Raw genomic sequence first — 13,169 nt, 5'->3', positions numbered from 1 at the left:
AATAATCTTAAATTAATAATGAATAAAAGATGTTCATATTCTATTTGGAAAATTTGTGCTGCAACTAAGTTATTTTGCAACTAGAAATTATTTGGTTTATAAACTAATATTTAAATATTTCTTTGACTGATCGAAAATGGTATTAATACATAGTAATCAGAACTTCTCCAGCTTTGAATAAATAAGATTTAAGTTATTAAATCTCAATATAACTGATTTGTCATTTGTGCTTTGAATGCAGCACCCCCAGATCAGCCAAAGCAGCCCCCTCCTCTCTTTCTGTCGCCCCCACATTAGCCACTTCCCTGGAAGAATGAAGCCCGCTTTAATTGAATTAAATTATACCTTATGCATGCTAAACCGCAAAGCACCTACTTAGACGGATGGAGAGTTAAATGGGAACGGCTCGGGCCTCTCCAGCTGATAAGACGGACACACACACACACGCTAATCAAAACAAGACATCAAGTAATCTAATCTGAATCACTAACAATTATCAGCACATTGGCCTCAAGGCCAGTCGTATTCCTTTGATCAATGTTTTCTATTAAAAAAAGTGTAAACAATTCAATATCTTCCTGTCGCCCCTCCTCCTTTCCCTCCTTCCTTTATGCATGGCGGCAGTGTGTGTGTGTGTTTGTGTGTGTGTGAGGGGGTTATTAACCAATTGTCCTTGGAAATGAGTAAGGAAATCAGGAGGAGAGGGGGAGAGAAAGAGCGGAGGGTTGGCTACTTTAAGGAGCTAATCTAAGTGAAGTCAGCCATCTTGCCGCACAACAAGGGACAGAAGAGGACCTTTTTTTGTCGCTGAGGAAATATATCGGCACTGCGACAGCTTTGAAAAACTCTTTTAATTTGCTTTCTTTCTCTGAAGACTTTTAACGCCACCAGTCCTTGGAAGTTCCTCATTTATTTTCTCAGATTATGCTGAAATGGTTATTCCTGTGGCCTGCACGCAGACATCAACGCACACATTTGCATGCCGACACACAGACAAACACCGACAACACACTTTAGCACACAAGCACACACACACACACAAACACACACACTCTGTAAAAACCACCTAATTCAAGGGCATATATCGCTTTAAGGATTCAGGCGGCAAATGCAGGGGCATGCGGCTGCTGCCTTTTAGATATTTCATTACCAAAGGGTATTTATTTCATTTTACCCCAAAATCCGTTGTCGTCACAATTCTCACAAGACCATATTTTTTCCTTCCCCGCCTTTCTTTTCTCTGAAACATTTGGAAACGTCACTGAGCATTTGACAACAGTGCTTTCCCAGGGTAACTCCTGGTCCATCAGTGAGCCCCCCCGCCTCCCAGATATTATGTTCACTGGAGCGTGCTCGGTTCAGAGCTGGCAATTTCACTCACGTCTTCTCTAGTCTGGTTTGCTTCGGAACAGCGATTCCCACCCCCCCTTTACCATGAATGTACTTTTGCTGACAGGTGTTTGTGTACAACATTTACTCAGTGTTCAGGGGAAATTGAGGGGGCAGCAAATTTGGTTCGGGATGTCATAAAAATTGTGCAGAGTCAAGATGACCAAGGAGAGAGACTGAAAGAGGGAGAAATGTTTAGAGAGAGGAGAGGGAGGGGAGTTCATCCACATTTGGGTTTTTCTTTTTGACATGTTCAGGTTGTGACGTTCAGCGGTCCATAAGAGAGTCGGAGCAGAAGTTAATAAGGAAAAGTCTTCTCTCCTTCTCAAAGCCTTTTCATAAAGTGTACGACAAAGTGGACTGCCAGAGGATGAGACAGTTTGGACAGGCTTTTCCAGCATGTTGCGAGTGTAGTGAGCAGCGAACAGAGAACTGTGGAAGTGACACGGCGGCTTTCAAGAGGCTGGTGGTCACTCTATTAGCTGTTCCGGCACACTGAGGCGACGCCGTACGACACTCCAGTGAACGGAGCAAAGAGGCAGAGGACTCAAAGTCAGGACAGCTTGTACTACGACACACAGGAGTAGTGATGGGGATAGAAACCCGGTTCTATTGAGGACGGGGTCCCGCTTTTTTCAAAACCCGAAAATCGATAATGTTCGAACTTATCGATACTGTTGTCGAGTCCTGTGGGTCCTATAATGTGACATTACATCTTGAGTCGAGTCGAGGGAAGAGGGGACACAACCTTCATGGCCAAGCACATCAACACTGTGCATCAAATCAAACCTAAATTAACCTGTTAGCTGCTGCTGAGCAGTCTTCATCTTCATCCGCTCAAAGCAGCAGTGCTAAGCACTCCCAAACTTTGTCCCGAGTCCGATCAGTTCAAAATATAAATCTAATGTTGAAATCCGAGTTGAAATCAGCAGGATGAGAGCTAGTTAGCTAAATAAACGAGGCTGCAAAGAGTTTCATTGTGATGTGTTCAAGGTCGGCTCAGTAAAATGATTATTAAGCAAAGGTAAATAAGACATCTTGATGATGTGTTCAAATGTACCATCAAGAAAAAGAAAATCTAGCTTTTGGCAAGAAACTTGATTTTTATAGTTGTTAGGGTGAGAAGTTTGTTTTCCCAGCAATATAAAATGGAAATTAGAGATGAAATTCCAACCCGTTTAATGTCATGAGCTGTAATCATCTTTTGATATGTAATAAAAACTACTGAGTAAGTAAAAATTTAAACCAAGTATTAAAAATTTAAAAATGTCACCTATCAATAAAAATGAATGATTAACCATCCCCATCTCTCCACAGGAGAGGTCAGACAGAGCTGACCCAAACTGAGCCTCAGGTAGCTCAGACACAGGGAGGTCAATTCTGTGGTCCTTTTTTAAAGATGTGACAGACAGTATCAGAGAAAAAAGAAAAGTCTGACTTACATCACAGACGTTGGCGGCCCTGTTTGGTGCGCTGACGGCTGAGTTGGGGACGTTCTTGTTGCCGGCCTTCATCGCAGCGTCTCTGCGGGCCTGCTCCAGCAGCAGTCTGGCTCTCTCTTTCAGCTCCTCCTGACGAGACAGCACCTTCTGTGGGCACCGACAGAGCATGAGCGTGATGACGTTAAAAAAATTACAGTACAGTTTCTAGTTGAACTGTCATAAATAAAGGGTCCTTTTCTCTGTAAAATATATCCGGTAAGCACATGCTGGATGAAACAAACAAGTGCATGGTCACATATTGTTCTTTGTAAGAGTATTTTTTTATGATTTGTTTTCACTTCATTATTAGAAATGCGTCTTGCGTCCCAGTATGTACCCTGTTTCACAAAAATACACATAAACACAAAACACAACATTAAACCAGCCAATAAAAAAATATTGCAAATGTTATATCTCACATCAGACATAAAAAGTGACGGAGGGAAAAAGCAGTTTTTTACAGTACAAATATGAGAATATTTACTTTCTTCAAATTTTCCCTCACCTTCTCAGCTGGGGGACTTGATACAGGAGCAGGTGTTGGCTCCTGTGAAAGAGAACATATAACATCAATTACAGGTGTGTGGCCAAAAACCAATAACACCTCTGGATTTCAAGTTAGCACAGGTTCAAAATTAAGTATTTTGACAATACAATGCAACAGATGATACAGTTTTGACTGGTTCTCCCTTGTAAATATTTCATATCATATTTTTACTACTTTCTTACATTTGTGGGACATTTCTTGCCGAGATGCACGATGCCTTTTAATATCCTACACAGAAATCAAACCAATTTTCTCCAGTTTCAAAGGGTTAAACAGCTTGTGAAAGCCATTTGAAAGCAACACAAGAAAACTGATGTCAATCGAGGTCTCAAAGGGTTAAGGACTCCCAGGATATTCTTAGAATATGATTCTCAATAAATTAATTAACTTGTGTAAGCTCGTAAAATATGTCTAATATGTCTACATTTTATTTAACCTATATTTAACCAGGTAAATCCCATTGAGCTCAACTATTTCTTATTCAAGGATGACCTGGCAAATAAGTGAGATGCTGAAGAATTATTACCCACATTAAGAAGTTTTCATAAAAATAGCCTTCACATTTCCACCCTGTACGCTGAGCAGGTGGAGAAAACAGAAAAGAATTAAGACAAGTGGACTCAGATAGGAGCAGGTCTACCCCTCATGTTACACAGGGCCTTCGAGCCCGGCTCCCAGCCCTGTCTGGGTCCAGTGGTGTGGAGAGCATGACGGCTTTGACAAGAAAGAAAAACACACCTAGCTCAGAATTTTATCTGCCTGGTAATCCTGGCTGTATTATAAAGGGGTGCAAAGAGGGCAAACTGAGCTTTTGCATTTGGCTTAGACAGAGAACATTACAACCGAGCTGTTTACAACACTGAAACATGTTTATCCTTTCAACAAGTCAAATCTGGCCCGAGTGCAGGCGGGGATGCATCCCGCCAACTTGATAACAACAGATCAAAATGGGGTGTCATAGCTGTCATAACCCCCCCCTCGCCCCCCCCCCCCCCCCGTGACCTTTGGACTTGTAAACAGGAAGCAGTAATCTTAGGTTAACCAACACAGGCTTCAATGCATTCAAAGTGTGTTTGTGTGACTGTGTGCGCACACGCATTGAGGTGCGTGCCAGTGCGTGTGTGAGACAAGATGAGGTGTGCTCTGCGCAAAGCGTCGCCACGGCTGAGCAGTCACGGCACCAACTGCCATCAACTGAAGGGATGAGAAATATAATGAAAAATATAATGAAATGTCAAAGCAGGGGGTTCTCCTGGGTGCCGTCTGTAGTCGCCACATGTTAAGGGCCCGGCCTCGATGTGTCTGGGTCTCTGCAACGAGACAGGCGACGACAACATCTAATGCAGAACGGGAGAATTTCGGTACGGTCATCTCCGCAGTGGCATCAACGAGGTCGGGATTTGAAGCTTAGCGAGTGCCAGGAGGGAATGAATGTTCACCACATCCTCTGTCTTCTGACTGATGTAGCAGTGAAAGTTTCAATCAAAGCCACGGTGCAAGGATAAAAAACCTCAACAATCCATTTAGGGGCCAGGCAGGTAGCTGCATGTAAACGCTGTCAGAATCTTAATACCTGACTTAAGTAGCACGACGAGAATTAGTCGACATCATACAGACGGACCCAGAGGTTGTTTAAGGTGCAGGATTCATAATTAGCTGTGAGATAGTTTCATGTATCTCTTACTGACCCTTGAAGGACACGTTTAACATTATTCAAAACACTGAAAATATTCATGTTTCTTCAGCGCTGCAATTAGCGGGGCTACTTTGCTTCTCTTTTATTATTAATCAAACATAAGAAATAAAAATATAAATTATTTGACATGTTGAAAAAGTGAGCAGCTCCCACTAAATGAAAAATCAGTTTGAGAGGAACTTCTCTACTTTAGGAATATCCATAAAAAGAGTTTTGTACATAAAATTAATGTAGCAATTATAGGCAGCAAGAAGCATTTTTAAAATCTGCTCTAAGATCCAGAAAGCGACAAATAGCTTCGTCTAGACATATTCTTGCAGGCAAATTTTCTCTGATGCCATCAGGGTGTCGTTACATTTTATCTGGATGTAGGACTAACAGTCATTAAATATCTTTCATACTCTCTGCAGTTTGCCTTTTGAATTCCCTGTAAATGTTTTTTTAAATTTATTTTCTTGTTTTGATTTCTTTAACTGATAATGAAACATAACTTTTTTTTCTATTTATAGATTCCTTTCCTCCACTGGACTGCCTGGCATATTTTTATTTTTATTTATTTATTAATAATCTAATCTAATGTGTCTACATGTGACTGTTTGTGTGCACAGCACGCTGTTCAAACAAATTGCCTGTGGCAGGATGAATAAAGTTCATAAAGTGTTACAGAATGATATAAATACATGTATGTATACTATGTATTTACATGACAGATTAAATGTGTGTTCACCTTGATGGTGTTTACCTGTTTGGGAGGCGTGTCTGTGTGGTTGACTGGCGGGGAGCTGGTGTCTGAGGCGGGCTCTGACTCCGAGTGACGCAGACTGGCCCTCTTCTTCTTGATGAGGTCAGCATCCCTGTTATAGGAGAAGCCCAGTTTCTGGTGGGGTGAGGAGGCCCCTCTCCTGGTGGGGGACCCCGGATCTGTGCTCCCCTCCCTTCTCTCCTCTCCCACTTCGTCCTTCTGCTGTCTTTCCTTCTCCATCTCTCTCTCCACTCTCTGCGGTAACTCGCTAAGGTCTAAAGTTTTGGCTTTGAGCAGATTCCCTCTGTCCTCTGAGCTCGATGATGTCACGTGGGTGGAGTCTGTTGCTGAGGCGGATAACGCTGTACGTGGCGACGGGACAGGAGCCTGTAAAGGCCCTGCTGCTGGTGAGCTGACCGCTCCAACTTCAGCCTTCCAGCCTGGATCCGTCACCTCTTCCTCTGCAGCTTTAGTGCCGTTAGATTCAGTGTTAGCACCACCAGCAGACTCAGCGGGCTCAGAGTTAGCCTGGCGGTGCTGCACGTCGTTGAGTTCAGCATAAAACTTGTCCTGACCTATGGAGGCGTTTGTATCGGTTTCAAAGTCGCCAACCTTGTAGGTGCTGCGGCTGCTGTTGGCCTCTATCTGCACCACGTTAAGCTCCTCTCCAGAGAAGTGGGCCCGGATCTGGTACAGGTACGTCATCACTGTTAGTTTGTCGGGAATGGCCAGCAGCACCATGTCTGACGGCTCCAGGAGACGGGAGATACCCAGGCTCGCAAAGCCGTCATATGCCTGCAAAACAAGACACAAAGTTAAATTACAGATTCATACAACAGAACTGTTGTCATGCCGAACTGCAAAACTGGGGAAAAAACAGAGTTCACTGTTAAACTGTTTTTTTTATGCCGCACTGATTTGCATTTTCAGTATCATTCAAGATGCGCTGTGCCACGCAAAACCACACCAGAGATGGACTTTCTCTGGAGTGAGTCCAAAAGCAGAAATGCCCGCCTTTAACCACTCGAGAACCCCCTTCTCCCCCTGAAACAAGTGTGTGTGACGTGAGACTCCACTCACACCTGTCTTTGCTGGGAAACAGAGAGGAAGATGTTTTTAAACATTTTAAAAGAGAAGAAACTTTAAAGTTTCCTCAGACTTCTGTTCCCGCTGCTGTCTGCTGTTTACCTGTTCTCCGGCCTGTCCGTGACGTTGCACAGACACACCAACAGAACAACCCACACACACAAGCTGACAGAAAGGCAGATTCATCTGCTGCAGCGGTCTGTTACTGGTGGTAGGAATGCAGTCTATTACCTTTATTTTTGCAAGTTTACCCGTGTTTGAAAAATCTGCATGCTCGCACTATTTTATGTGGGAAAGGGGTCTGAGCCGAGGCAGCCGTGACTGCTGAAAAGCAGCATTTGAAAAATGGATAGGATGGACGGGTGACTATGGTTGATGAGATAGGGGCAGTCTGGTTTTCAGACACGGGTTGAATTTGGTGCATTGCATGCATGATCCATGTGTGTATGTGCTCATGTGTATTTGTGAGTGAGAGACACCTTTGGCATGACTGCTGACAGGTCATGTCAGGGATGGTTGTCCCCGATAAGAGACGCAGATACCCCAAGACAGAGCGCTTAATCCCAAAGTGTGTGTGCGTATGTGTGTGTGTGTGTGTCCTTATCGCACCCCTACATCAACCTGCCCACGCTCTCCGTCACGCGTGTAATTGGTCTGATTAGAGTCTGATGAGAAAATACAGGTTTGATTATCAAGCGACACACGAAACCCAATCCCCCATCACCAGATAGACTGAGACAGAGAGACAGAGAGAGAAGGGATGAAAACCATTATCGCAGCCAATGACAGGTAAATAAATAGATTAACAGCACACACACACACACACACACACACACACACATACACACACAGACGCTACCTCCATTCCTGCGCACACACACAACCTCCCCATCCATCTCTCCCAGGTATCACAGCTTGTATCTGGGCTGCTTGATAGTGTTGATCTAATTCCAACCTGTTGCAGCGTTTGTTTCACTGCCTCCGTAGATCTCCCCAGTCTATCAATCTCTCCCTCTTTCTCTCCGTCTCCCTCTCTGACTTCCAAACCCTTCTCCAGTTTTTTACCTTTATTTACCCCCGGGACTGTTTTCAAGAGCCTGCTTACTCTTTTTCAGCCCTGTCCTTCCTCTTCTATCCACATTTTCTCACCTCCATTTATCCAGAGAAGGGATCTATTGAGCATGCATGATTTTTATTAAGTCCCTGCTTTGCATTCATCAAATACATCTGAAAGCTTTATCGTTAAACTACTGTCTCTGGAGATGGCCCCAGAGCAACTTCATTTTCAAAGAGGACCTATTGTGCTCATTTTCAGGTTCATACTTGTATTGAAGGTTTCTATCAGAACATGTTTACACACTTTAACTGTCAAAAAACACTTGATTGTACTAATATTGTCTGTGCTCGAACACCTGTATTCACGCTCTACCTTAAACACTCTATTTCAGCAGCTGCCTCTTTAAGCCTATTCTGCTCTGATTGATCAGTGTTTCCCGGTCTCCAAAATCTTTGTCTCTGCACTGCCACTGCAGCCAGGAAATGACAGTAACAGAAAACAGCAGCATGTCTACCATGAAAAAAACCCCAAAACAAAACAAAACAAAACAAAAAAACTCAAATAAAATCTTTCAAATGAATAAAAAGATTCAGAACGAGACATGTTTCAGGAGGGATATGATCTGAAATCAGGAAGAAATTATCAACAACAGCAAACAAGGAACATGTGGTTACATGTAGCAGCATACGTAACGCAAACACTTACAGTTGCCAATATAAAGATTTCCATCACAAGCTGAATATTGGAAAAACGTAGCTGATCTCTATCATAATGAATAAAAAGAGTGTAAACATGACCAACCATGACTTGACATTATTCTTCCAGGAATAGATATTACTTGAATTAAATTCCAATAATTTAAGAAAATGGAAAGGCCGTTGTTGCTCTGATTTTAAATACTGTTAGTGTGGAGAAAATACTGGAAGCATGAACCAGATCAAGTCTGATCAAGTGCAAGACACTGGATATGTTTAAGTTTGTGGTGGTGCTTTCAGTGTTGAACCATTAACTAAAACTTACACAGCAGGCCTCTACAGCCAGACTGAAGTAAGCTCCTCCTGTAACGTATAAATCAAGCTTTGTGTAAAACTACACCTATCAGTGATGCTGTAAAATCTTGATCTCTTATAAGTGTTGGAGTCATCTACTGGGTGTTTGTTATGTGGAGAGTGACCATGGAAGTGATTTTGGACACAGCTCATATAGTACATCTTTTTTTCTGGCTGTATTTGGTTCAAACTGGTTGCAAAAGGACAGAAGGGGAGAAATGGAAAGTAAAAAGGTGGTTTAAATGAGAGATGTTTCTCAATTTACAATCAATTATGATGTCTTTTGTTAGGAGGAGTCTCTTTCACTCTCACCTCTTTTGTCCCTCTCTATTGATGGAAAGTATGTGTTTGTGCTTGCAGAGACAAGGCAGGAAGAAAGAGCTGACGGCGGGAAAAAAGAAAAGGGAGAACAGAGAGGAGTTTGCCTTTACAGCGAGCCTGTTTAAGTTCCCTCCCTCCTCTCTTTCCCCTGGCAGAGAGGGAGTGTGAAAGAAAAAAGAAAGAGAGAAAAGAAAGAAAAAGAATATGGGGAATAAGAGGGCCTGATTGGGTTTCTAACACGTATTCAGGAGAGCAAAGTGTGCTTACATTGTTCCCTCTCGCCCAGGGTAGGCTGTGAAAGAGAGCGACAACTTTGCTGCTCAATGGGGACAGAATGAAAGAGTGAAAGAGAAAAGAGTGAGAGTGGGAGAACGTGAGAGCTGTATGAGGAGGACGGAGGGAGGGAGGCTCTCGAGCTGGGTTTTGTTTCAGGGTCGATGTTAGTCTTGACATGCGCTTCAGTCTTTTTGACCTCAGTGTCACGATTTATTCTCTCTGTATCTTCTCTTACAGCTTGACGAGCGCTGATCATGTCATACCGAGACACCGATATTGAGGGAGGACCTGTTGTTTTCAGGCGAATTGTTTTCGGTGGTGGTAGCCTACAGTGTGTGCTCACTGCCGTTAGAGGATGATTCTATATCTTCGTTATTGTCAACAAATAACAAGAAAACACCAAAATCAGCAATGTGTTAATTTCTTTACACTGTTGGTGGCAATAAGCTTAATGCCAGAGTCCTACACAGTGTCAGCCAGGTATTTAACAAAACATTTGTGTAAGGGGCAACAAATATATTTATATAAATTCAAGGGTATAGGCAAAAATAAATTAAATGCAGGTGGGCAGCAGGTGAATGAAAATAATCATAAGTGGGTGAATCGGTAGATCAGCTTCTGCCTGATTCAACAACTATTTCAAGCAGTGGGCTGGCATTTCTTTAAATGAGACAGATCCTTCAAATCACTGTATATATCATGAGAAATAACCTACCTTAAATTAGGAAAATTTGCCGTTACTCTTTAAACATCCCATGACCTCATACTTTTCTGCTTGTTTGATAATTTTTTTTTTTCTCAAAGTGCTATGGAGTGTGCAACTCAAAAACATAAATCTGCAGCAACACAAGATGCAAACTAGTATCAGTAGCAGCAGTGTCACATGGACGTATTGCACATTCGTTATTGTAAAAAACATTATTATAAATAATAATGATTTCAGCTACATCAGCAGTCCCCACTGCTGCTCAGCTGATAACATTTGCAATGAGCCTGTCAATAGAATTGATCTTCTGTATTTGTCAACATTGACTGATCTGAGCGACATGTTTGTCCCAAAAGAATATCATGTATTTTGGCAAAATATCTAGTTTTCTCACTTTCCATCATCCAAGCGGACAAAGCTTTTATTTTGGACTAAATGTCAGCGTCGTCTGCCCCGGGCCGCTGCACCCCCTCCACTCCCTCTCAGTGACTGACAGCTATCTATCATTGTCAATCATCGACACCCCCTCCCCTCAGCCCAACCCCTCACGGTTGTGCTCTGGGAGCTTTCGCCTGGTGCTCGGTGCTACACTATCAGATGGCATGACAAATGACTTCTCCTTGGCCTCATTACACACACACGCACACACACATACACACAAACAGCACACTAACAGAGCAGAGAAGACAAGGAGCAAGCCGTCTAAACACAACCGGAAAAGTCCTCAAACGAGCACACGAGTGCATGGACACACACACAATCGTGCACAGATGAGCATACATGCACATATTCAACGATAACGGATCATTTCAAAGGCTGTAAGTGTTCTGAATATTCACTTCTCCCTCTTTTTTTCCCCACCCACCCCCAATATTGATTGTCCTTATCTGTCATAATTCAGCACAGTCTGAGCTCGTTGCAATCACTCTTCACAGATAGACTGTGAAAGGAGGAGGGGGCACGTCTATCAACTGGCCATGAAAAGCAGAGATACTTGTCGTTTCTATAACATTTCCATTTCTGCTGCCCATTCAATAAATTCTATACATTCTAATAACTCCTTATAAAGCGACATTGTTGGCTGAAAAGAAGTCTCTTTTCACGACCCTCTTTCATTCTTCATACATTAATTTCTTTTTCTCATTTTTCTCTTTTCTTTTTTCTTTCTCGCTCTTTGGGGTCCTCAACCTGCCATACTATGCTGGCAAAAGTGTTTTTTCTGTTTTTTTGTTTAACACCTTCAGGGTGCTACATGACATCCCACATTACATTACTCCTCTTTCATTTCTCCTGAACCCATTGGGCTTTTACAATCAAAGCCACCTACAACACAGAGTGTAATTCATGTACAATGAACTGTATGTGGCACCGCTGGAAACATACCAACAACATCCACAGTGTAAAAGCCTACAGACATCACATCGCACATGCAGAGAAAATCAGTTTGCATGCAGATTTTACTGTCACTGTAAGAGGAAATAAATCTCACTACTAACAGACATTGTGGCTCATGTCAGCCTGGGAGCACAGAACACTGGTCCAGCAAAATATAATCAATAAATATAGGATATATAAAGTGCAAAGACTTTACAATACTGCACATCATCATCAGCACATAGATCATCACTGATGATGTGACCCAAAGATCGCACTTTGTTCCCCACATACAGCACTAAGTCTGGAATAAGGAATGAAAGAAAATGTAGCTTTTGATCCTCCTTGGTTTCAGCAGTTAAAATTAATGTCATACTGCACACAATAACCTGAGCAGTTCCTGTAACAAGGAGACAGGACTCCTTTTATGTATGAAAATAGATATGTAAGTTTCACACATTGTAAACGTCCCTGCCGTCATGCTTTCATGAGTGCTTTATGGTGGCTTAGATACAGCCAATAGACGACACTAGAGGTCGGAGTCAAAAGTTTTAGACAACAACAAACGAGGTGACAGTGGCGGTCGTAATAATGTAGCTTTAAACAGAGACAGCGGTAATCTGAGGCCATTACATCCCGACATGTGGACGGAGAATTATTTTCACTTATTTTACCATATGTTAGTACATATATATTATGGTTATATACTACTGATTTATTCCATTCCACATTTCTATAAATGTCCTATGGTTGTATCTCACTTGAACTATGCTCCACTGCTTCCACGATCTCCGGTGGTACTGCTCTGTTTCATCCGTATCCATAAGTGTATCCATAAATGTGCACAAACACGGCAGAGAATGGACAGAAGACTCTGTCCTCCGTGTCTAACTTTGCTCACCATAAATGAGCCCTAAGTCATCAGCGTACATCATATGGTGTCCACACTCTGATTATGAGTCAATTAAGGACAGCAGTTGAAACAGGAACTCTTATTGGCCGAGACAACACGCATCAATTTCAGGTGTTGTCCAAGTAAACAAGACATATGACGTGAGCAGCTTTTTGATGGCCTTCTTACATAATGTTTTTATGAAATATGTTTGCTGGTAAACTTTTCTGACAGGTAGTTTTTTTGGCTTGTTTACTAGTTGTTCTTGGTGAAGCAAACTCAATAAATAAAAGACATATTCAATATTTTATGTAGTGTGTATAAATTAAGAATAAGACACATTCTACGCACTGAAAAAATGACATCCAACTTTATGGACATGTTCAAACTGTCTGATATAAAGGCCCTCCACAATATTTAAGTTGCCCACAGAAGTAGACATACATTTACTACTTCGTTTGGTGTATTCCCAATGTTGCTTATATATATATATATACGTATATAATCAGTTTCTTGAGGGCTTCATGCACACAGTGCTCATATCTACCTGCAG

At 42.2% G+C, this 13,169-nt stretch overlaps 1 protein-coding gene across 4 annotated transcripts in view; it reads right to left on the bottom strand.

Moving 5' to 3' along the window:
* ehbp1 (EH domain binding protein 1) overlaps positions 1–13,169 on the bottom strand; it is a 186,576-nt gene that overhangs the window by 79,813 nt on the left and 93,594 nt on the right. For all 4 annotated transcript variants that reach the window (XM_042501759.1, XM_042501760.1, XM_042501761.1 and 1 more), the window contains exons 13-15: positions 5,856–6,650; positions 3,376–3,417; positions 2,832–2,978 (exon numbers count right to left, since the gene is read on the bottom strand). In XM_042501759.1, coding sequence (XP_042357693.1) covers positions 2,832–2,978; positions 3,376–3,417; positions 5,856–6,650 — 984 coding nt within the window. The remainder of the gene's footprint in view (positions 1–2,831; positions 2,979–3,375; positions 3,418–5,855; positions 6,651–13,169) is intronic.

Source organism: Plectropomus leopardus, chromosome 15 (assembly GCF_008729295.1).
Source record: "Plectropomus leopardus isolate mb chromosome 15, YSFRI_Pleo_2.0, whole genome shotgun sequence".
NCBI classification, from domain to species: Eukaryota; Metazoa; Chordata; class Actinopteri; order Perciformes; family Serranidae; genus Plectropomus; species Plectropomus leopardus.
This window is presented reverse-complemented; position numbering and strand designations above follow the sequence as displayed.